Source organism: Amblyomma americanum, chromosome 9, assembly GCF_052857255.1.
Source record: "Amblyomma americanum isolate KBUSLIRL-KWMA chromosome 9, ASM5285725v1, whole genome shotgun sequence".
Classification (NCBI taxonomy): domain Eukaryota; kingdom Metazoa; phylum Arthropoda; class Arachnida; order Ixodida; family Ixodidae; genus Amblyomma; species Amblyomma americanum.
In genome coordinates this window covers 130,271,838-130,297,040 of record NC_135505.1, presented here as the reverse complement: position 1 = coordinate 130,297,040, position 25,203 = coordinate 130,271,838, and the positions used below count along the sequence as shown (strand labels likewise).

General features: G+C 46.3%; 1 protein-coding gene across 7 annotated transcripts in view; it reads right to left on the bottom strand.

Moving 5' to 3' along the window:
* The window catches only part of LOC144104357 (uncharacterized), a 64,535-nt gene extending 39,620 nt beyond the window's left edge, over window positions 1-24,915 (bottom strand). For 6 of the 7 annotated variants that reach the window (XM_077637302.1, XM_077637304.1, XM_077637305.1 and 3 more), the window contains exon 1: window positions 24,699-24,915. In XM_077637302.1, the coding sequence (XP_077493428.1) occupies window positions 24,699-24,710 (12 nt within the window). In that variant the 5' untranslated portion in view covers window positions 24,711-24,915. Of the gene's footprint in view, window positions 1-13,016; window positions 13,176-24,698 lie in introns of those variants that run through there. The other variant, XM_077637303.1, reaches the window with a different exon arrangement.
* Between the last annotated feature and the right edge of the window lie 288 nt (window positions 24,916-25,203).

The following is a 25,203-nucleotide window of genomic DNA, read 5'->3' as shown; positions in this document are numbered from 1 at the left end:
ACATACTGCCTAATTTTCTAAGGTGCCCTATTGCACTACAGCTATGTTATAAATGCTATAAATAGTTTTGCCGAGAATTTTTCGATCAGTGGATGCGCCCGTTTTTTGCGCATCCAGATGCTGGAGACTATAATGAGCGATCATGAGGGCGATTACATGCAGGCAAAACAGATGCACCAAGAACCAATATAAATCTCATCACCAAAACTGTTACGAATATTTTTATTTTTAGTGCAGAGTAGTGTCTATTTCACTTTCCAGCTCTAAAGCTGTTGCTGCGTAGTGGCGCACGCCCCGTCGACGAATGTTTCAGTGGGCCACAGTTACAGAGTCATCCAAGAAACGAAAAACTGTGTCACCATCTAGCGAAAAAAGCTGAAAGAACTTCATCGGCGCTGCAAAAGGAGTGTTTCTGTGTATCTAAAGAATGTTTGTAGAGAACGTAAGCAATTTTCAAGTATAACCATAACTCACCACAAATTAAATTTTTACATCCTCGCTTCGAAGTAATTGCAGTTCCTAATTATTTCTTGCAGAAACAAGCAAGATGTTTTCATTTCTACATTAATCGGACGACGCGTTTTAGTCAGTTGTCGGCCCCTTTAACAAAAATTGTGAAACCCGCCCTGCGCATGTGCACTGGTCGCGCGATTCCCCCACCTCTCTCTCTCTCTTGCATCGACTGTAAACACGTTAGCAAAAGAGCTGCAATCATATATGCACCAATAAGGGGGTGGGGAATGCCCCAATGCGCGAATCAAGAATATTTCCACAAGGAATAAACTTCTCCTCAAATATGAAGCATCAGGTGTTCCTAAGTCGAAGGAAACAGATGTTTTCTACTATCATATAAAGTGCACAAGCTGAAAATGCTGCAGCCGCAATGATGTTTTTGCATAACAACAAGAATTTTGTACACTTAGCGATAACATGTTCTTGCCACTAACACCGCAAAATACAACCAGAAGGGAGCGGCAGTTTAGCAATCATTATTGATCTAGATTGAGCTTTATCAAAAATTTCCCGTGCCAACGAAACCATTCCTCATGTTTTTTTTTCTTGTTCTTTTTACAATCTTAGACAGTTCTGCAACACAGAGAATGCCAACTTCTCTTTCAGGGAGCACTGTGCTTTTTATAGCAACCAACCACAACAGCAAATATCACTGTCATGTGACTAGTAATGAACGCCTTTTTCCTTATTCCTAGTACCCTCATTTTTTTAAACAGGATTGGCTACCCCGGGGCTTCACTGCCCTTTCACAAATGTACTCTCTCACCCTTTCTCCTTCGATGTGCTAAAATAGTCCTAGCACTAGCGAGCGGACACACGCAAGTGCCGACAAATGAGCCATGCATTGGCTCAGCAACTCGTCACCTTGTACGGAGCAATCCTTTGGCTCCGCGCCATCGAAGGAAACGCCCCCTAGCGGAAAGGGATGGGGGAGGGGGGACCAGCGTCGTCACGACGATAATATCATGCAGAGAGGCGTGAGAGGGGCCCGCGAAGACTCACGTTTAATCGTGGTCCGGAGAGACACTGCGCGAGGGTACGCCAGTTGCTGTACCTACCGCGCCGAGAACGGTCGTTGGGAACCGCTAGGTGACCTTGGTGACCCCCCACTGACCACGGTCCGTAAAGCCATTCGTGGAAGGTGGTACAGGAGGGCGTCGGGAAATGGGAGGGGGTAGGAAGAGGTCAGCCACTCCCTCCGGATCATTTTAGCGCCGGCAAAGTGCTGGATTGATTATTTACGAGCCTCAAGTGTCTGCAACAGTTGTTTTCAAGGAAACAATCCGTGCATGTCGCTGCCCCTACCCCGGAAGAAAAGATTCGGTTGGAAAACACATAGAAAAGCGGCGCTTGCAGAGTGAACTGAATTCCGCTCCATATGCTGGGCAAGATAATCAATAAAGGAAGAACCTAGAAAAGAATAATAAAACAAATGTTCTGACAGTCAGCCACCGGGTCTTCTGCGCGTTTTGAAGCAGTAAATCTAACTGCATATTGATGTGAAACCACTACAAGCTGAGAGAATAAAGAAACCAAAGTAGAGATGAATAATTAATGAAATTTTAAATTTATCAAAATCAAAGTGTAATGAACTAGAACGTGGCCGCACACATGCTCAATCACCTCGACCTATTGCGCCGGTTTACTTTTTTGATCGGAGTAAGCCAACTAGCCAAAATCGATGGCCTGACTCCTTTTTTTGTGGTAAGATGGACCATAATTCACCGGAAGAACGCAGCCAAATTTGGTAGATTTAATTAATAAGACAGGAGAGTAGCAACATGGAGAGACATTAAAAGCTCGGCGAAACGCGCCGGTTCACGTCAGCGCTGGCCTACGAACGCGGACGCGTCATCGACCCACTTATTTAGTTTTTTTGCCTCTCGCGCGCCCACATTTGTCAGGTCCGTGGGTGTTCTGCAAAGGACGCCAGCATTGCCGTCGCCACTGTCTCGCTAGACGCGAACATTTACCGATTGCTTCCTACGAGCACCCCCCCCCCCCTTCCTCCCGTCCCGCTTCTAGAAGGTTCTGTGGGGCGCAAGGCTCAAACACAGCTGATAATTGACTCCTAGCCTCGCCTTAATATGTTTGTATTCGCTCTCTTTGTGTTCGGTGCTTGGTAATCTGAACTTTGTCAATGTAAAGCATCTAGACAATGCAGGAAGAACCGTTATTTTGTGGTAAGTGGCAATTTCACGCAGCGAGCAAGGTATTCATCGGGGGCTTATATCTGCAACAACAAACTGCAGCAAAGGGCTTTATTCTCTTCCTGTGGAGACATTCTCACTGCCTGTAAAAACCACCACAAAGATGGCGTATAACTGATCAAAGCAGTCTGTTGGAGTTTGGGGCCAATATGCATTTTTTTTTTCTGGGTAGGTGCACAGAAGGCAAGTCAGTGACTATGCCCACACTGCATCTGTGTTGATTCTTCGGGTTTAAAGTCGAGTCAGAGCATATATGCTGTCCATTTCTTTTTTTTTAGGCGAGAGTAGAGTCAGTGAATGTATCTTTCTTACACCTTTCCTCCCTTTCTGTGCTGTTATTTAAAAGAATCCGACGCTGCTCGACCCAAATGGCCACCTTTGCATTATTTGCTAGAACTCTTATAACACTGCTGCGTTAAGACTCAGGAGGCGCTATCTCATGTTTGAGTCTATGTTGTGTCACTGAAAAACTCTCTGCACAGCAGGCGCATTTAAACAAGAATTATTATTGTGCATTAAAAAAAGTCCTGGAGAAAAATAATAGCAGTTTTCGTTAGTTGCTTCTTTTACGGTACGCCATCGAGAGAAAATCAAGAAGAGGACCGACGTGTTTTTGCAATTTGGCTTTCCGCGAGAATATAGCCAAACGAAATTTTGATCACTGGTAACTGATCTAGACCACAAAGCCTTAAGATTTCCTAGGATTGAGAAAATACTCGCCGAGTTGAAGCAGCCGCTGCTAGGCTGTTTCGCTGAGCACAAAGGCGCAGGTTGCGTACGAAAGTGCGATGCTTTCATTTTGATGTAGGCAAAGTTAAAAAGAAATCGCGCGTGCTAAGATCCCGACATACGCTGTTCATCCTCAGCAGCCTAATGCACACGGAGTCATCAGAAACGATGTTCACGCATAGATGAGAGCATAGTTTAGTAACGTAATAATTGATTTATCACTTCCTGAGAAAATGCAGGCCGGAGCTTCTGCAACCACGCTATGACGTGGACGTTACCCAATCTAAACGCAAAAAGCATCTGAAGAGCCTCTACCTCTTCGCGATCGCTGACGTAGCCTTGCTTTGCTAACTTTACTCGACCCTCGTGCGCCGAAGTTTGCGCTTGCGTCGAGGATCAGCTCGACTTTGGCTCCAAGTTAAGAGGGGCGAGAAGTAAACAGAAAAGAAGCTAAAAGCCAGTTTGTCGCAACGACTTTCAAGGGCACCTCTACGTACTAGGTTCTCTTTTTCCTGATGCCAAACGCGGAGCGAAACTTTTCCTCATCATTGTTCATTACTCGTGAAAAATGGCGCATGCACACGATATCGTGAGCATGTGCTCTAGAACTTTTTATCTTTTTTATTTTTACAAGTAAGCTGTGCTGATGAATTTGAACACAATTTAAAATAGATGATATGCATTGACGGTCGCTCATGCTCTGCTTTATCGCTGGCAGTAAGTTGAAGGTGATTCCAGCCTCGTAAGCGGCTCGTAAAGCGGCACACTTTCTTCTAGGTGTGAAACATGCCAAAGTAGTCACCACTAAACTTCTTCGAGATGTTCGTATGCTTAAATAAAGAATCAAATAAGACGTGTGATGTCTGTTGAATTACTTGTACGTCGTTTCTAAAGCCTTAACGATTGCTTTACGCAACGTGCCTCCGTTGGCTGTTTTCCTCGGCGCAGAAACTCGCGGGACAAAGCTCCAAAGCATGTTACGTTCAGGTTCTTCTAACTCTACGCTCCTAATAATAATAATAATAATAATAATAATAATAATAATAATAATAATAATAATAATAATAATAATAATAATTGGTTTTGGGGGAAAGGAAATGGCGCAGTATCTGTCTCATATATCGTTGGACACCTGAACCGCGCCGTAAGGGAAGGGATAAAGGAGGGAGTGAAAGAAGAAAGGAAGGAAGAGGTGCCGTAGTGGAGGGCTCCGGAATAATTTCGACCACCTGGGGACCTTTAACGTGCACTGACATCGCCCAGCACACGGGCGCCTTAGCGTTTTGCCTCTATAAAAACGCAGCCGCCGCGGTTGGGTTCGAACCCGGGTACTCCGGATCAGTAGCCGAGCGCTCTAACCACTGAGCCACCGTGGCGGGTAACTCTACGCGCCTAAGGAGATGCAAATGTACTGTTTGTGTTGTTTGTTTTCTTTTTCGTTAATTTGTCGTAAGCATTCATGATGTTTTTCTGCTCACGCATTCAATGTTTTCTTTTTATTGTCATCCAGTCCCGCTTCATCAAGAATCCGGAAAGTGGGCGCTGATGTTTTTGAAGTGCTCTTTTTTCTTCTCATATAGTCGACGTTGTCCTTTATATAATACCTGCCCGCAGAGAAACTAAACTATGATTTCACGTGGAGCAATGCTTACGGGTGTGAATAATTGCAAGCATTGTAATAGGAATTTTATTTTTCACAGCCATATTATTTTTTACGTTTATGGCGTGCTATGCCATTTTTGAGGAGTATTTTATTCTCAAGAATTTGAATTAGAAATGGATATTTAGTAACCCTCCGCCCTTTTTCTCTCGCTTCCAAATGCGGCAGATGCCAGTTAGTGATCGTAGTAGTGCCTGATAAGGGTATCAGTACGTTCCCTAGGCATTCGATAGGGAAATTGCGGTTAGGCTTAAGTGGATGGTGTCTCAAAATATCTTCAAACGTCAAACGTTTCTATCAAAATTTGTGAAAACGAATGTGAAAAAGAATGATGAACGAATCAAACCTAGAGCTACTATGTCCGTGAAAGCCGCAAATTATACGATTAGCGTTCGAAGCGCGAGAGTAGGATATAAACTGAAAATAGGCTTTATCATTTTTATGACAGGTGAATTTTGAGTTTAGCAGTAGACCTGAATTCATACTATTTTTGTACTGCGTGGTAGAAATCAGGTTCCTCTTCCCTGTCGTGCACAACTATCCCCTATTGCTTAATAGAGCCAAAGCGTTCTGTACAGCACATTACGTTCTCTAGATGCCTGCGGTTATGCTTCGCGCCATCTGGGAAATCTTGAGCAGCAACCTTGCCGCGAGGCAAGTCCTTGGAAGCAAGACAACGAGTTAGTTTGACAAATGGTGAGCACGCGAGACAAAAGTGTTTGATAAATGCGTCTTCCTCGTGGGTGCGCTCTCCGTGAGCTCGCCGACCGTGAGTGTTTGAGGAATCAAGGACACTCGTCTGGTGCCTCCCCCCCCCCCCCCCCCTCACCAAACCAGAAAAGAGCCGTATAAAGGGCATCTACGATAGCTCGCCCCTCCTGGACAGGTAGCCCGTATTGGCTGGCTAGCCCTATGGACATACAACGTCACGGCCGAAAAAAAAATGCACAATCGCCATTTCAAGTTCACTGCTGCCGCCTTGCAAGATACGTTTGCTCGCGCAAGCTTCTTCCTCTAGTCTGGTGCGGTGCCGAGACTCGTCGGGCGGCTTGTTTCGAAACGCGATTCCAAGAATCACTGTCGGCATCTAGCCGGCTCGTTACCGGGGCGGTTCCTACGGCTTTCTCCCCATCACCGCCGGGATATATTACGCATGGAGAAGATTTAATGTGAGCGTTTCAGCGAAAGAAGTGAAATGGTGTGACGAAGAGGCTGGTGTTAGAGGTTCGAGAAAATGAAGGAGAAATGAACTGCATAATAAGAATCGGCTAGAGTGCACCTGGCAGACACTTTCTCGCTATGATGTAAGTTGACGCATGTCTCTCGGAAGTATAAAAAGCGATGTATCCTGCCAGAACTTGCCTATGTGACCGAAATTTGTAAATTATTAAAAAGGCTTGAAATTAAATTTAGCGCTACAGGGTGTGCTAATAAAAGGAAAATAACTATAGGGTAACACTGAGATACAAAAAGAAAAATCGTGGATTGGAGAACAAATTGGAGTGGATGATATCCGAGGTCAATTCAAGTATAGAGCCAGAGAAATTTCGTGGGTCATGTAATGTGGGAAATATGTGACTGATTTTCTTTTAAAAATACAGATTGGATATCAAGAAACAGTGATCGCTGCCAGATCATGCCGAAAATCAAGTTTTCAAATATGACCGCGAGAAATAATTAGATTGGGCGGCCAGGCTCGGAAGGGGCACTGAATATCATTAGCGGAGGCCTTGCTGTGCAGTGTACACTCCGCGAGTGCTATAGAATCCGCTGTATATAATTATGAAGTATAAACTTGGTCGTAAGTGAAGAGGACTTCGACACTGGCATGCAACAGAGCATGAAGACATCTGTAGAAAAAATCGCCACTGAAAGAACCGACATTTAATCATTCATTCATAAACTGCGCTTCTGAAGCGAAGTCAAGTCCAAAACGATAACAATTCTGTTTTATTGCTTAAAGATAGAAGTGAGCTGCACTGGTCTTATGTCCAGCTATCGCCGTCGAGGTACAATATCTGCTTGCGCAACGCGACAGGTTCCCCTCGAAATCAGGCTAAAAGAGATTTTATTTGTTTATTTTTGTTTAAATTTCTTTCTATTGGTTTATTACAGGGAAATGCATTGACACTCTTATTTACAGCAGGTAGTTCGTAGCTCACAAAAAGCTGGTGCTGCGAGATGTCAGCTCTGTTTAAAAACTTGAGTGATCGCTTAGCCTTAATAGCCTGTCACCCGCCCCCAGCTTCTCTGCCGCTCGTCCCACAACCTCGACACTTTCACAGAACTGGAACTGTCTCGACTACGCTCCGAGAAAATCGTGTGTGGGCCATTTCATTTATGGAACGACGAAAGGCGTGTCGGATTGATTGTAGAGCATCGAGGCCTGTCGCATATTCAGCAGCACTTCCCGCTCGGGTCTTTGAATCACCACGAACCTTGCCTGCCTCCCTCTAGCACACCGTGGGCTCGAGGGTAATAATAACAATAATGTTAATCTGCATCTCCAGCGTGGGCTTTGACTCCGCCGTAGCACTGACAAGGACTTGCTGTGCGGCTTTTACACGCTCGCCTATCCTCCAGAGCCGTGGCATGCGTTGGTGTCGGACTAGGTCGCACGTGGTCCTGGTTCGTTATGCGTTACATTTTTTTTTTCAAATTTTTGTTGCGATTTTTCTTGCCTAGTTCTCGAACGACGGCACTACTGAGGAAAGGCAGGTAGGTAGCTTTGTCGCGCAAGAAAGAAGAAAGCCAGACCGTATCTCGAGACGCCCGGGCTTCAGACGCTGGCGTGGGTGCCGGCAGGGACGGCTTATGTATCTCTATTTTTTTTATTTTTTTATTCCGCGTGCCGCGCCGTGCACTACACATGTGCGAGGCGTTTGTTGGCTCGCTCGCGAGCGTGGTGCGGTGCTCGTATCTAAAGAGAGCTAGCAGCAGCCCGCGTTTCCGCGAATCGCAAGACGTTGCGGTGCGTCCTTTTCAGGGTCTGTAGCACCCAGAAAGGAAAAGGCTGGGGAGCCGTGGGGGCTGAGGACGTTTCGGTGATTCACGTTGAAAAAAGAATCAACTCATTTTAAAATTTACCTGCATGAAAAAACAAAGTAAAGCTCGAAATATGTGAAAAAAAAAACGAAAATACATGCATGTCTTATTTTCATCCTTTAAAGAAATGTAAACCAGTGCAAAATACGTGACGAATGAGAAAAACGACACACAACATCCTTACAACGTTGTACCAACTTTCAAGAGCTTCTGCCTTGACACAGTTAATTTCATCCTTTAGTTTTAATCTGAAAGCGCAATCCTCATGTGTTAAAGTCAGGCGACGACTTTGTTCACGGTGTATTGCTCCATTTGACGTCATAGCTCCTGAGTACGTATTTCGGAAGTGTTCTGCCTTACTTTTCCGGCTAAAAACGCAACCGGACAAGATAATTTGTCCACACTGAGAACCTGTCATTTGCTTCCACCACACAGGCACTAGACGACAGATTGACTCGTCTGAGCTTCACTAACTCGGCAACGGAGAGGAAGAGAGAATACCTCGAATGCAAAGCGGACCTCCTCGAGAAACGCGTCGCCGCCCATCAATTACTGCACCTCTACCTGGCGAGCGAAACACAGAAAACTTAAAAAGCAGAAAGGAAGAAAAAAAACCACACGACGAGAGTGAAAGCAAGAAAGGGCGTATGCTCCAACCCGACGCTTCCGTATAATGAGCGCCTCATTTTCCAGGGTTGCGTAACACCGCTTAGATTGAAAATTACGTCTCCGAGACGACGGCGGCACACAAACAAAGAAAAACAAAACTAATGGCCAACGAACGATACGCCCTCCAGACGGGGCGTTCTGTACCGAAACCCAGGGCCTTCTGATGCCCCGTCTTCCAAAACCTACCGAGGGATGTCCGCGTGGCTTTAACGCACGTTGCGGAAATCGCCGTGAGGCGTCTCTCTCCTATACTCTCTTCTGGCTACGTGTGGGTTGCAAAACAGAATACGATGCCAAACCGTGCACGCACCTTTTATGAGGCGAGCAGAAACCGAGTTATTGCGAAACCAATCACCGTATTCGGCGCGCGAGCTGAAAGTGGTACCGGGCATACACGGTACATATTCCTTCCATTCCCGATTCATTCTGTCGGTAACGGTGGTACCGAGAGTTTCTTGAAAAAACGGAAGAGGGTAAGAGAGAAAAGGATAAGAAAGACACCTTGTTTCTCCCCTTGGACCGTTTTATTTGTGGTCACGACCCGGAAGTCCTCGGCGTGTACACGTATGCATAATCTTCTCACGGAGGGAGCCCGAAAAAGAGAGAGGGTGTCTTGTTTTTTATATTTGTTCATCTCAAATGCAAATGGCCCATGCGTGGTGCCGCCCACGGACGAATTCGATGCGAGCACGCGCGCGCCTATTCAGAATCCTCGACCGAGGAACTGCGCTATCACGAATGCGCTTAGGTGGTTCGCTAGCGCGCGCTTTAAACGGTCTTCGTGGTGGTGTGGAGAACGTACTAGCCACCGTGGCTGGGAAGAACCTTCGAGGCGATGGATGCCTGCTGGAATACTGCACAGCACGAAGGAGGCTTCCACCCCTCCGCCCTTCCCCTCCATTCTTTTATTTTTGCTGTGTATGGTGCCAAATGGTTTTTGCACGAGACCTGCACGTGCTACGTGCCGCCTGGAGTAGCCTCGCTGCTGCGGCTGCTGATGCGGTCGCGGCTATCACGCTAATGACAGGGATTTCGAAACGCTTTGCACGTTCCTTGCGACCAGCTGTGGCCTATTCGTCATTTTTATTATTCACTCCATGTTCTCTCTAGCATGCTGCTCCACCCACGTGGTCGAAATTTTATAAAGCGAGCGTAGTACAACGAACGCGTATGTGCTTCGAATCGTGAGCGCTTGTACGAATTCTTCGAAAGTTCTCAAGTGCTGCGCATCTCGGACTGACCTGATAGTAAACAAGCTAATGCTGTCGTTCGCGTTTTCAAATTCTAATCAGGTCTAGTTATACACTATGCTTTGCGGAGGAGGTTGCGATCGCTATGGACGTTCACATTAGCAGGAAAGTTACTTTAACCGCTCTTCTTATCGCTGCTAAGAGAAACCTAAGACATATATACAGTCCCGGGTCACAGCTGCTCTAAATAATGAGAAGTTAAAGTCATAATATAAGGTAAACATCTAATTACCATTACAAGTTTGAGAAAAGTCAGAATAGACGTGCTGTAGTCTCACTTTGCGGCTTTTGTCTACCTGTTCTACACTCTTCATGGATGCACCGGTTTTTATACAATATTTATCCCGCAATTTCAGGCTCATACATGTTCATGACTTGAATAGGAATGCGGTAAGGCTACAGAATGTCATACTTGAAAATATCGAAAAATTCCAGAATAGTATTTCGACCCAAAAGATAAAGGGCAAGCACAGACAGCCAGTAGCTCTGGTCTGGTATCACTCTCAGAACATTTTTTGCGTATGAGAAAAATATTCCGGCTCATTGAGCTGCCTCTGTGAATAAGTACTACAGAGTCCAGGATAAGAAAGATATCAAAAATGCAGGAAAATTGTAGCTCTGTAGCTACGAAGAGATTTTATAAGCCAGTACATGTAATCTAAGCGAGGCTTGTGACAGAATCTAGTTAGTAAACGTAAGTGGCTAGCGTTTGGGTCTTAATGAGGCTACTTTTACATGCACTCTCTCATTTACTACAATAAAGTGGCTTAATGTAAACAGTCGAACACGAAGAGCAGAAAATAAAAAGAAAAACGTTGACCTCAGGAGAAGCAGGCACGGGAAAGCTTTTTTGCCTCCTGGCCTCTGCTGCCGTCCATGTTTGTTTTTTTCTGTCTGCAATCTTACGTTCACAACGCACCAGCTAATCGATTATCAGCAAGCTGCCCTGACGTGTTGAAGAAAGTAGCGGTAACCACAAAAGAAAGCAATTGCGTTAGTAAGAAGTTAGACGACGGGTCATTTTTTGTTGTCGACTTCATGCCATAAACACTAAAGTTCATTCATTCATGACCTTTGTTCTTCCCCGAACGCCAGTGAAGGTGCCTCTGTGCCACTCTGCGGTCACGCGGTAACCTCAGCAAACGCAACAGCGTCTTTGTTTCGGTATAACTCAAAGACACTGGCTAGGAGTTGAATGCTGGCCAAGCGTCCCTACGCCAGGCATTGTGACCAGACAAAAGAGGACCCGTTATTCTGCTGCTTGCGACAGTTACCGCTGTCTGGTTATGACTTGGCTGCGGGACCGTGCAGCGTAATGAACAGAACGAATTTTCGAAACCGCGCTACCATAAGGATCAGTTGATTCTATCCTGAACGGGTGGACTCTGACGCTCCTTTGATGCTGTACGCCGTTATTCGCACAAAGGAGGGCCCAAACAGGAGCGGTCACGCTAAGGTGAGCGCTGGGAAGCAGAGAAGCCATATAGTGTCGCCTAGGGAAGGCGTAACGCGCCGTCATCGTCACCTTGAGCCATCATATCGTAGCACTTAAGTTGGTTGTTGCTACCGTCAGTGTCGAGGGGGCATATATGTACTGTCTTGGAAATGCGGCTTCATTCAATATCAAGTTTCGCTGAACCATAACTCTGGCAAACAACGAAAGGCATTGTCGTATCAGACGACCAGCCCTCGAAGGAAACCGTCAGCTATTTCTTCTAGAACTTATCACCAAGGTGCATGCGATTAACGGTTGCGTAGAAGAAAGTTTTATGAAACGAATCCAGAATTCGTGCACGAGGCAGATTCCACAAGTGATAAAGTTGAGAAGCGTCTTGTGTCACGAGCCATCTACAATTCGGACTTAGTAGTCACCGCCTGGTCATGGCAAATCCTCCTTGTGGGTATGCATCATTGTATTTTGAGGACAACAACAACATGAATGGTGATTTCTGAGGGTGCTGGCAGAGATGCTTGAAAAAGCTATTCCCACTGTTTACATCCACTAGCGAGCGGGCAGCGTATCGCATCGATTATGAGGATTACTTTTGGAAAAGAGAATTGCCGCATGTATTTAACTGTATGCAGAAACAATGCAGGTACTCAACGGCTACCTGCAGTGCTGCCAACAGCGCTTAAAATATGCTTTGATAAATTTTCACTGTCTGTAGGCAACCTTTTTTTACGTGCTGCTTTACAGCCACACATCGTGTTTGTATGGCGGTCCGTTACATTTTGACAGCACGACTTCGTCATAGCGCCTACCACGTTGATATCCTTGATGTTGACTTGCGACATTGTTTCAGACAGTAGTCATGTCAACCACATACCGCCAAACTTCTCTGGCATGGCCATCCTTTTTTATTGCGTTGCGAATCCGCTTCGACACGACATTTCACGGAACAACGAAAGCGGCCAGCGATATACACTGCTCCAAATTCCATTTTCTCTGCATCCTTCATGCATAATTTAGGATAAAATAAAGGAATGATACTTTCAGGGGTTTCGATTCTACAAATTAGTTTCTGCGTCATTTGCACCACGGCCGCGGAGCCTTGGAATGTTCTGGCCATTCAGCGCCAAATCGCCGGAATTGGGCCATCGCAGTATATGGCACTATTCTTGCGAGCGTGATGTGGCTTATACCCCGAACAATACTCTGATGCAGGAGACACACAAGACGTTCTTGAAAAGAGGCATTGGTGGACGGTGCATAGGCCCGAATCGTGCACAATAAATGGGCCTGGAGCCCTTCATAACGGCGTGGATCATTGCTGATCTATTGGATTTGGCACGTCAAGATATTTCCATTATTAAACAACCGCCGCTAACCAGACTTTTTTTGGTCAATCGAAATCACCATACCTTACACAGATTGTTTCTAGTGGTATTCGGGCCACTGCATTGTAGACACTCTAACACTGCCGATGGACGCAGGCTCACCTTCAGTTGGACGCTGCAGCAAGTGTCACGAACGAACCAGGCGTACATTTCTCTGCGACGCAGTCACAAGAAAGCCCGCCGGGGAGTCGACACCGAGCTTTTTAGTAAGACGATCGCCCAGGAGGGGGGCCCCGGGGGTGGTCTCCAATCAGAGACGATACACTGACGACGTTTGCGCCCACTCACGATGGCCGAGAGAGGAGGTCGACTGTCGACGTCTCAAGGTGGCAGCACCGACACTTTCAGTCCACTCGTCTACTCTGTGATCTCCCGTTAATGCAACTCCGTCTAGCCAGTATAGGGACTGCAGCAATGCTCCCCTTGCGTAGAGAGTGCCTGCAGCCGCGCACGCTGTACACCGAGGCGGGGACGATGAACACCCCCGCGGTAGACGAGCAGCGGGAATCACGTGCGGTGCGTGCAGTAATGAGCGGAGGCCCCGCATTGTCTTTGTCCCGCTGGCGGGACGAAATCTGGGTCTTGGCCGCTGGCTGTGGTTCCCCCCGTCGACCGGCGTCTGCTGCATATAACGCCGATCGTTGTCCGCGGATTCTATGCGCAACTTCCTGCGTGGGCGACTTCGGTCGGGTTTTTGCGGGCACCCACTCCCTGTATTACCATAACGCGTCGTGACGCCGAGCAGTAATTACGACAATCGGAAGCATTGTCCCCGAATGCTTGATGATCCCAGCTGGAAACGGAGGTTTTGTCTCTTCTGTGGGGCGCTCTAATTACTGTGCGGGTTGTTGCCACGGAGTTAACAAGATGCTGTTCTACATCTTCATTCACCTTCCCCTCTCTTTATTTTTGAGTATTTTTCTTTTTATTGGTTCTTGATGAGTGAAGCAAAGGCAGTGTAAGGGGATACGTTGACATTCCAAATTTGAACAAATTAACTAGCGGTGCACCGTAACGGTAGCTGTAGGAAGTAGGCGCTTTTGCAACTTAACTCGACACAATATCGTTGTAGCCCTGAACATGCCGAAGTAGAAAGACCGGGCGTGTGTTTGAGCTAACGCTTTATTGTAGGTGTCTAATGTTAGATTCAACTCAAGAAATCTGCGGCGAATACCCTTCGAAGAGGGCTGCCCAGCCAATGGCGTTGACCGTATGTCGTGACATAATGGTTATTCACATCTTATGCAGGTCCTGCTAGTCACCTGACAATTAACACTTCATGATTAACCGTGATGCTACGAGAAGGGGCACTGGCCGCTGCTTTCTGCAGTAGCAGTAGCAAAACAAAAAATGGTAACTGTCATGAAAGTACGGGCGCAACTTTGTCACACGATACACTATTGAATAGGTGATATGTTGCAGCACAGACACGAAAATTTTTTTTTTCTAGGTGGTGCTCTTCACCGAGCCGCTCATTTCTTCATCAGCTGCAAACATGTGACACGACTGCTTAGAGATAGCTGCGCAGAAAGCCATAGTGACAAATGCCTCTCGTATTAACCATCAAGCGTTCTATACAGCCGACATATGTGAACTGTGCCAAATAAAACAGCCTGCAACTCTTCGCATTCAAGGGGCACGCTTTCTCGATCGACTAGGCCCGGCGCACTCATGAGCTGCTGCAATTTTGGTGGCCTGGTGAGCGGAACAAATTGCCAGTATCAAAGCGAGCTCGGTCTCACGGCTCACTGTCGTGTCGAACTGGGTCTTGGTCGCGGCTCCACCAGAACCGAGAGGGAATGGACAGAGGGAAAGGAGGCGATTAGTCGCTAGGAGAGGAGGCTCGACGGCAAGCTTCCGCCGCGCAGCGGCTTGCTTTCCCTCGCCACACCCCCAGCAGCCTATGCACCACTGCTAACCGCAGCATGCATCCAGGTCACGGGTTTCACGGGTCACCACCGCCCAGAGTGCGAAGGGGGGAGAGGGGACAGTCTGCGAGAGCGTACACATGAATTGATCGCGCACGGACGTGACTTGAACTTCGCGCGCGCGGACTGCGTGGAAGGCGCTGCACGGCTGTGGGCTGTATATACAACCCCTGAGTGTGGTGCGCTCCCACCGCCCAGCTGCATCCTGTCGTTCGCTTTTGACGCGACTAGTTTTCCAAGCTGGGCGCTCAGGGCATTTTATGGTGAAGTTTCGACGATTAAGCGTCGACTCGGCTCCTTTCTTGCATGAACTGTGCGAACCAACTGGGAAATCAACCAACCAAACGACCATCTGTAGAGGTCGTTTGGCGACCTTTTGTTCGAAGTGAACGGGCATTTTTCCAAGAAGCGCGACGTTGCACGAGTGCGGAGTTGCTGCCAGCATGGTTGTTGGCATGGAGTGCCACTATCTGAATTGTGCGAAAGGCATGGACTGCGTTTCAGTGCTGTTAGGCGATGAAGAATAAAAGATGGATGGACCGAGGGGATCTGACCGACATGAAGCTAAAACTAAGTAGAAGCGCCTACTGAAGTATGCGAAGTGTGATCAGTTCCGGAACAGTGAAGGCAAACAGAATCGAAGAGGGCTGGTTCGAGTCTCATTATCTATTTATATTTTACTTTGCGCATTCCATCTTTTTTTCTGCATTTATATCACGAAATTTGATCTGCTCTTCACATCTGAAATATTTTTTCTTATCGCAGCATTGCACGATAAGAGCAGAATCACTGATTCTATACAGAGAAAATGACGCTTCTTTTTGCTTTTTTTTTTGCTTTGAGTTGCTCATGCGCCCAGTAATCACTGGCTAATCTTGGGTTACTGTATAAAAACGTGATGATCGCCCTCATTTGGTATTAAAGTTGTTAGTTCAGCGCACTGTGTGTCTCGCCCTCGTCCGTCGCCTGCCAGCGCTTCAGTGCTCACAATGTCAAACCAACTCGCCCAGCAACACACCCTGCTTGGACAAGGGCTTTTCACGTATCCTTAAAACAGCACCCCCCGCCCCCACTCCCTCCTCAAGAAAAAAAAAAAATAACACACCAGCAGACTGCGATTGAATACGTTTTCATCTCATTTAACACGCTCCATCAAGCTGAGCAGCTATTCATCTTGTCCACACCGCAGAACACAGAAGTTGCAACAACGTATCCACTTTGTTAGCAGAACTACCACACACACGGCTCAGAAGCCCCGTGGCAACCGCGTAGTCCATGACCCACATCCCCGCCGACATGCAAATAGTCTCCATTTTCATCAAACTGTGTGTGTAAATAGTCCCAGTGGTGTCCCTTGTTGGAACCCCTGCAATTCATTCATCCCCTCTGCAGCCGCAGCACCCGCGCGCGGGCCCGATTGTCTTGCCCGCATTCCGGGTTCGCTTGCGCAAGACAAGCGTCGCCTTGCAGAGACGAGACGAGCACGACTCAGCTTCGGATCGGCTATGGATCGTGACACGGCTTCTCCGGTTGCATCGCACCCCGGGGCCACGCGCCATCGAGCGAGAACCGTCAAGCTCTTTGTCCATCCTATGCAGAAAGAAGACAAGCCAAGGCCAAGTACAGGCCCCACGAACTCAAGCAGGGGAACGCACAACCAAACTCTTTGACGACTTCATTCCGGAGTGGGGCGACAGGAGCCGGGTGTGGTCCGCGCCTGCCTGTCACGCCGGCCTCAGCCTAGTGATAGCCCCGGTGTCTGTGTCGCGTCTCGTTTGCGGGGCCGCGCCTTTGTGTGCACTGGGAAGTGTATGTGGTACGTCTTTCCGCATGCTCTGGACGTTGCAGGGCGGGCGTGTTTGCACGTGCCAGGCTTGGCAAGGAGCGTACGATCGCTGTTCTTCGACTAAGGAGCCATGTATAAAGATGTCTGCGTGCGTTTGCGTCAGACTGTGTGTACACTTTCCCTTTCCTTCTTTAACTGAGAAGAACGACTGCGAGCTTCATCGAAGTGAATGTTCTGCCCCCAAGCTGCAGGATAGTCGAGACGTCACAGTACGTCGGGAACAGTTATGGCGAGCCAGATGAACAAATTTTTCCTTTCATACCAAGCACATAAAATCGCTTGGCTAGTGTGGTTAGCTGCCGAAGGAGCCCGCGTTCATTGTAATTAGGCCTCGAAACAATTTAGAACGACAATCTGTTTGTACCATCTTCAAAGCTCCAAATGAAGCTGATTTTATCAATCAAGTTATCAATTGTTTTGTGTAGATTTATTTGCAATAATCTTTACAATGATTTTTATGAAATCATGTGCAAATGGGCCTGAATAACAGAAACAAATAACAAAGCGCACAACATCGACGCTAGTGGCCTGAATTTGTTGGCGTGATGTCCATATCGAGAGTAAAGTGAAATAAACCGGCAGTGAATTCAATTAATCTATGTTCAGAGAAAGGATGCTGAAAGGTGTCTGCGGGAATGAAGCTCTTCGGAAGGTGTTCATTCCCTCGCCAAGATATCCAACACTTTGCGGCGGTGCCAACATGTAAGTTCAACTACATCCAGTTAGCGACTACCAGCATAGCTGAAGTTCTTGTTTGCAAGATGAACGGTAGAATCAGACTAAACAGGCCACAACAATTCCGCTCTTTCAGGCCGTAATCAATACCTTCAAAGAATACTGAGCGCTACGCTCTTACATCTTGCCTGTGGCGTAAAGATGCTTGGGGGAATAATCTGAAATGTCATTTGTAAATTTCTTCATATTTTCATGGCAGCTTCTTGGAAAATGCGCCATTTTAAATAATTTCGCGAAATTCTGACGCTGCAGCAGGCATAAATATTAAAATATAAGTTTATATGTTTGACATTGTTAGCCTATGCAACTGCTCGTGCGTATAGCAAAGGCCGTAAACAACATCTGTCCTTCACGACGCGGTCCACCGGCTTTCTTTGGCCTCCATTTGCAATTCGCCTTTTCATAGGCAATGTTGAGTGGAGTCCCTTCGGAAACAGTCGTCAGCTTTCAATGAAACGTCTTTCGAGATTTAATAAACGGCTGTTAATTCAACGTCAATGACTGTTCAAGTAGAGGCCCTTGAGAAAGATGCCATTGGTGGAGCCCTTTTGTCTGGCTCCTCAGTTGTGCCATTTCCTGCGCGCATTCATCAAGCATTTCCTTTGAGCAAGAATGGTGTTTACAGTGGGCACTTGCAGTATTTTCTTTCCGTATAACCCTTGCCGCAGCATGCATGTTGTTCACTTTGAATAATGCGGCGGGCTAGTTGGTTATATTTAATTTTATTTCTCGAGTTAGCAGCTGCACACACAGATAAATCAATAATAAAACTTTGGCCAGTGTTGAACTAGATGTGAAGAAATTACGAAACTATACAAAAGCACAATCTCTAAAACGTCGCAAATTCAGTGGGATTGCAATAAGCGGTACTAAGTTCTGTATGCCGCAAACAGATGTTTTGAGCCAATACAATGAATAAAACTGCAGAATGATATGAGGAATAATTTTAATATTTTTTACTTGCTGGGCTGTCAGACATAGTCATCCATAAAAAACGTGTAAAAGTGAAATTGTTCTCGGATTCTGAAGCACCGAAATCTCATATTATATAATTCATTAATTCAGAGCAGCAATACCTGATTAATATTGTTCAGTTAATTAACTGAATGCCGAGTGATGCGGTACGAGCCAGTACATAGAGAATTTCACTCACACAACAATGTTTATTTTGCAGGCTTCAATGCAGGAAATGAATTGAAAAGAATGTCTTTTTTAAGAACTCTTCCTTAAGAGATCTTTTTCTTCAGCGGTTTTTTTTTTCGCAGATTTTTAACCCTTCTCAGAGGTTTCAGTATTTGGATCGTAATTTCGCTGATTTTGCTCAAACTATTTTTTTCCTTCTTTAACTGCAAGACACGCATGTATTCTTGTCCATCACGTCTTTTTAAATTGGAAATGATGGCTACGCGAAGCCTGCCCTGTGCAGCTTTCGCACAGCTTGTGCAAAGCAGTTTGTGTGAAAAAAATAAAATGAAATTCGCAGTAAATGTTTGTCATTCTTTACCACAAACACTTCTAAGCCACTAACCATGCTGTAGCAGCAACAAGCGCCACGCCATAACCTGGCTCCCTCGTTTGGAATTTCTGCGTATATGCAAAACCATTCATCTGGAAACTGTATTTTACTACTGAATAGCTACCGCTTCAAACGAAGCGGCTCATACCGAAATATGTGGTTACTCAGCAAGCTTTGCCATACTATTTAAGGCTGAATGTTGCAGTCATACCATTTTATATCGTCACCATTGGAGCCCTATCGTGACACAGAGAGTGTGGTTTTGTGTTGTTTACCTTAGCCCGGGAGAAAGCTTCGCATAATCAAAAGGAATGTTTAAATGTGTACAAAATTCAAGCACGTGTACTGAGATCACAGTGAAATTTATGAAGGGAAAATTCACTAAGGTCACACTTATTGGGGCAGTCAGCTTATATTTTTACTTTCTACATGCACGCAGGGGTTATTGCTGTAAAAGAGCTAGAGAGCATGAAGGTCACACTGAGCTGCAAAATATTTCTGGAAAGGCAATATTCCAGGCAGGAGCATCAAAAACTTCCTAGGAAGTTCAAAAGCTGCTCAGGTGAGAGGGAGCTAATGTTACCGCGTAAAAGATCTAGGCTTCGATGAAGCCAGGAAAAACAATCTATCTGCTTATGGGACACATGTACTTAGGCAAGTACTCTGTCTGGTGGCGCCCCTGCGCAGAGTGGCGCCGGTCGGAACTTGGGGAAGGGGTTATTTACTTTTTCCGCCGATGATACGTGGATATCAACTAAAATGCATGGCATGTGTACTGCTAAACCAGCCCCGTTAGAACAACAACGCTCCGTTAAGCTCTAAGGCTATATGCAGTGCTCGACGCCCTAATGCAGTGTAACGAATGTCCCAAACTCACGACGCGTAGGAGTGCACAAACAGTTCGCACTGTCCGCAGTTCCGGCTATCTATCGTCCACCACACCGCTGCCAACAGAGCGTCGTGCAATCGATCGTGAGGGGAAACAACGCCCGGAGACGCCAAATCACGTCTCACCGTCGGCGACGTGGGGCCGCACGCTCACGTTGCAACGGCGCGACCCTCGTTCACGAGCCGACGTCACGACCGAAGGTCGAGCGGCGGCGCTAGTGTGCGCGTGAGGGACGCCGCGCCGGCTGTGCGATCCACAACGTGCTTTGCTTCGACCCTTCCATCCGTCTCTACCCAACCACCCTTCCCCTCTCGATTTCCCACTGCGTTGTTTTGTGTGTACGGTAAGGAACGATCGTGACTTTGTTCCGAACCACGAGGTGACCGTTAGTCCGTTGGGGCCGGATGTGTGTGAGCCTTCCCATACAAAAATGTCCCATGGCCGGCTATAGAATTTTGGCCCAAATAGCTATAGACATTTCCTATTTATGTTTATAGCTGTCTATAGAGGCTGATATATTTTTCTATAGAGAGCTTAAGACAATTGTGTGGTTCCAAAGCTATAGCTTTAGTGGCATAGATTTTTCAATAGCTGGCAATAAGCACCTCTATGGGTGCTTATAGACGTTCATAAAAGGCCATAGACGGACATAGCTTTTCCCATATACGCCCATAGGACTTTTTTGTATGGGTTTAGAAACATATTTTTGGACATATAGGCTTCTGACTTTAAATCTATATACTCTCTATAGACAAACCCTAGAGGAAAGTCTATAGGCAATACAATACATATCATATAGACAGTCTGTAGGCAATCTATAGATTTATGGCTATACACGTTTAGTAGACTTTTGTCGATATACACTTTTCGGTAGGCACTTCTCAAGTTCATGAAGGACTCAGGACTGAGTGCAAGGTTGTGAACTATCAGTGTGTGCCTTGTGTACCCTGCAAGTAATGGCCAACGGACATGTGTAAAAGTGATCATCTCTCTTTGTTCTCTCCCCTTTCTATCTCTCCCTCCGTTCCCCTTCCCACGTGTAGGGTAGCATACCCGGCACTGCCTTGTCGATATACAGTATATTGACTATGAATAGACAAAAAGAAATATCTATAGCAAGGTAATATACTCTATAATGATTATATAGACAGTTTATAGACCATTTTTGTAAAGGCGTTCACGTGTGCCTGTTGTTTGAGGGGTGGTTGTAGTATTACTAAATGCGTTTCAGTACTCGCGCGACTTTAGCTTTGATGGGGCTGAGTGGTTTGAAGTAGAGAAGCAGAGAGAGGGGGAGAGAAGAAGAGAGGAAGAGGGAAATAAAGGGGTACGGAAGGAACCATCGCGCGCATTTGAGTGCACACGTATGTTATTCGTTAATCGCGCAAGGGCGTTTCTTTCAGCCTTCCGCTTCCATTCGCGGTGGCTGAAGCACCCACGACTTGCAGGAAGTATGCGGCGAGTACATCCGGGACCTCCCACGCGTAGCCCTCCAGTATACGACCTTCACGGGGCTAGACGCTGCCTGTTTTCCACCTTCAGCCGCAAATCCAGGGCCATCGAATGCATTCATCACTGCTGCGTTGCGTAGGATAAGTACTCGCAAAAAGCAAACAAGGAACGCTTAACCATATGGTTTTGCAGCTGGATTTTTTTACGCCTGTCGTACCATACATAGGTGTAGAGTGCTGTGCGAATGTTTTAGAGAGCACCGGGCAGGCGACCGCAGGAGCAGCCGAGCAACGCGCACGCGCTCATCATGTTTTCTTTGCCATCCTGGATGCTCCTGAAGGGGATAAAATGGTCCTTCCAAACCCAAGGAAGCCCGTACAGAGCTATAAAAGCATGCGAGACTGACAGAACTCAAGAAAGGATGTTAACCGGAACATGATTCCAGTTCGCTTCGCTGCACTGGAGGGGAGGCAACAGACTAGGTGTGTGAAGGGAAGAGAAGCGGAGGCAGATGCCAATCTTATCGACTACGGCGTTGGCTACGTAATGCTGCCGCCCGTCATTAATTCCAATGTGGAAAGCGAGTGACGTTCTACTGAAGATGGGTCGGTTGGAAAGGGTCGTCTACGCTTGAGTTGCCGGATGGACGCAATGCACGGCGTTGGAAGTGGGTGGAGTGTACAAGAGTAGCTTACTTCAGCACAGCTACCTTGAAATACGGAACTGTGTGCCAGTTTTGCTTCAGGTGAGCAACAGTGTTGCAGTCATGTTATAAGCGAGCCGACCGTTGAGATCTAGCCATAAGAGCTAACAACTTTCCGCTACTAATTTTTTCTCAGTTTACTTTACTGGCATTGTTATAAACAGTAAGAAACGCCTTTGTCGAACCAGTGGGCTAATAACCAATTAGTCCATAAATACATGACCGCATATAAATATGTACAGAAATCAAAGATAGAATATGGTAGAGACCCGCACGCTACAGGCTGAAGTCCAGCGCTTGTTGCGGACAGGGTGGTATACTGCCCTCTTGGGTCATTTCCAACAAATTTGTGAGCTTCAAAACATGAGATAATACTTTGGTAAACTAGAAAGAAGCTTCATTAAACGCAAGAGTTGGTTTCTACGTGACGACGAACCCCCTGAACCCTGCCTCGTATGTTGTTGTCCGCCACGAGAAATTCGGTTACTACCCCTTAATTTTTTTATAATGAAGCAGGAGGCAAGAAGAACAATTGGCTGAAGAAAATAAACGTAATGAAGAAAGAATTTCACGGCGGAAACAAAAAAAAAAGTACGCTAATCTGGTCTGGTAAATACTACATACAATAAAGCCCATGCAATAACGAAATTTCTATCCTGTTTTTTTTTAATGTTTCAATATTAATCCTAATATAATCTATCAGCTGCATTGCAAGCAGAACGGGTTCAATCTGCAGCATGTGCACACGCTCACCCACTAAGCATGACTTGTTCTTAAGCAGAAGCATTGGTGAGTTTGTTTACTGTAACTGCTGTTTGGAAATAAATAATATAAAGACTAATATACTGCCAGGGGAAAGTATGAATAACCCAGCCATCACTTATCATCACATTTCCTTCTGGAGCACGATATAAGATGTTGTTTTTACATTATCTCTTCAAGCCGTTTGTGGAAGTTTCGGCAGATAGTTGATTGCAGCAGCAAAATGATTCGCAAGATTTGGGCCACCTCGGCGGAAAACCGCTTGAAGAACAAGAACATTTTCAATTTAAACACATACCATGGCCACGGAAAAACACGTAGAAAGCCCACAGAAAAAAAGAACTTGAAAACTCGCGGAAACAAATCTCAGTAAACTGTCCAAATAAAATCTGCGTCTTGAGTAACAAGAAGGGAGTAGATTAGAAATGAGACTTCTGTAACTTAAAATTCCAGAGCCATTTTCACCCGCTACCTTAGTCGATGTGTCTTTTTGTTCTGATTCAACGACATTTGTAAGGAAAAAAATTACCGTGCCCAAATTTTCTTTCTTTTAAACTTTCGTTAGAAACATTTGTTGTACTGGTTTATAGGCAGTGCTCTCAGAGCTATCAATTTAGCTGTTAAATTGGGAAAACAATCTTGCACATCCAAGGATCAAAAGAAGACGAAAAATTTCGCCGCTTTTTTCATTCACTCATCGCCGGCAGCTATGGCGGTCGTATTGAAGATTAAAAAAAAGACAAAAAAACCCGACAGCCTTCGTAAAGCTGATGAGGCAGAAGCTAACGCGAACGGAGACGAATATGAAATGTAGCACCGATATGCGTTGCATCGTCAACTTCTTCCTTATCGTCTAGTATTTCGAGTGGTCGCGGTCATATTGATAGCTCTCTATCCCTCTGTCACGCCGCTTAGCCGACGGATATTTTGCAGGGGTACGAACGATGCAGCTAGAAATATGTCATCTTCACGAGCCCTGATGGTTCTTTCATTTTCACTCACAAGAAAGTTTCAACTATTTTTCTCTATCTTCCAATTTTTTTCTCGCCGCCAGTCGTTGCTCCTAATTTAACGTACTTGTTAAGATAGTCCTCGTAAAATACAAGGGATGACATCATTTTAGGCAAACCGCGGCAAGCTATCTGACCCCACACTTCCATGGCCACAATTATACACCCTCTAGGATAAGTTCGGGTCTCACAGAAGAATAGCAAGAGTACCGCACAGCAAAGACACAATGCTCGCCTTAGCAAGATATCAGTGCATACGTTAAAGTACGCCTTCACGGACTGTTTAGTTTCCCACGAAATGGCTCCTTGATATCACAAAATGAGGGAGAACGATTTCTGCAGTAAGTTACACCAGCTAATTCCCTTGTGCGTAAACATGGCAACTTAGTAAGATTAGGGTGACGTACACGTCATCTTTATTAACGTTTCGGATTCCTCAAGCAATTCTGTTCTTTGAGTCGCTAACGTCATTTTAAGATTTCGCTTATCACAGATAGTAGGAAACTGTTTGATGCCCGCAGATGCAGTTTCCTACGAAATGGCTCCTTGACATCACATATTTAGGGAGAATGATTTCTACAATAATTTCCAGCAGTTTTGTTCCCTTGTGTGTAAACATCTTAATTTAGTAAGTAAGATTAGGGGACGTACACGTCATCTTTATTATTGTTTCGGATTCCTCAAGCCATTCCCTTCTTTGCATCCCTAACGTCTTTTAAACATTTCGCTTACCACAGATACTACGAACAAAGGCGTCTGGTAGGGGCGACAGCTAGAGAAAAGTGACAGGTGTGACCCACATCTGCATACCACGCACCAGCGCGGTATCCCTCCGCATCGTGACGCCGAAAGAAAAAATAGTCCCTGCTTCTGTACTCAAACTTTTCGTTATCTGGGCAATGGAATGATATTAAGTGATATGTCATATGTGCCTTGCACTCACCTTCACGACCATCGCGACTCGTTCGGCAAAAAACCACCGAAGACAGGCTGCTGTGGGACGAAAGCGAATGTACCGCCGCCTGTGAGCGCCCCGCGGTGCGCGCACAACCTCACCGAAGCCAAGGCAGAGACTGAAACCACCACGACGGCGAAACGACGTCGCACCGGTTTTGGGCTTGCGCGCACACCGCCCGCGAAGGCTGGCCGCCCTCGCCGGGCGAGTCGCCACAGAGAGAAGGGTACGGTTTTCTTCTCGCCCGCGCGTGACCGCCTCATTGGCGCGACGCCAACGTGACGTCACGGCTACGCCTACGTTTTAATTGGGCGTGCGGGGGCAGCGTCCACTTTCGTGCGGCTCGCATCGCGGTTGCTGGCTTGTTCGCGTAGCTCGCGAAAGGGGTTATGGGAGTATGGCGCACGCCATGTTTGATGCGTTGGCACTGATAAAACCTATGAAGAGTCGGGGATAAAGCTCACTGACTGATTAGATACGTTCTTGGCGGCGG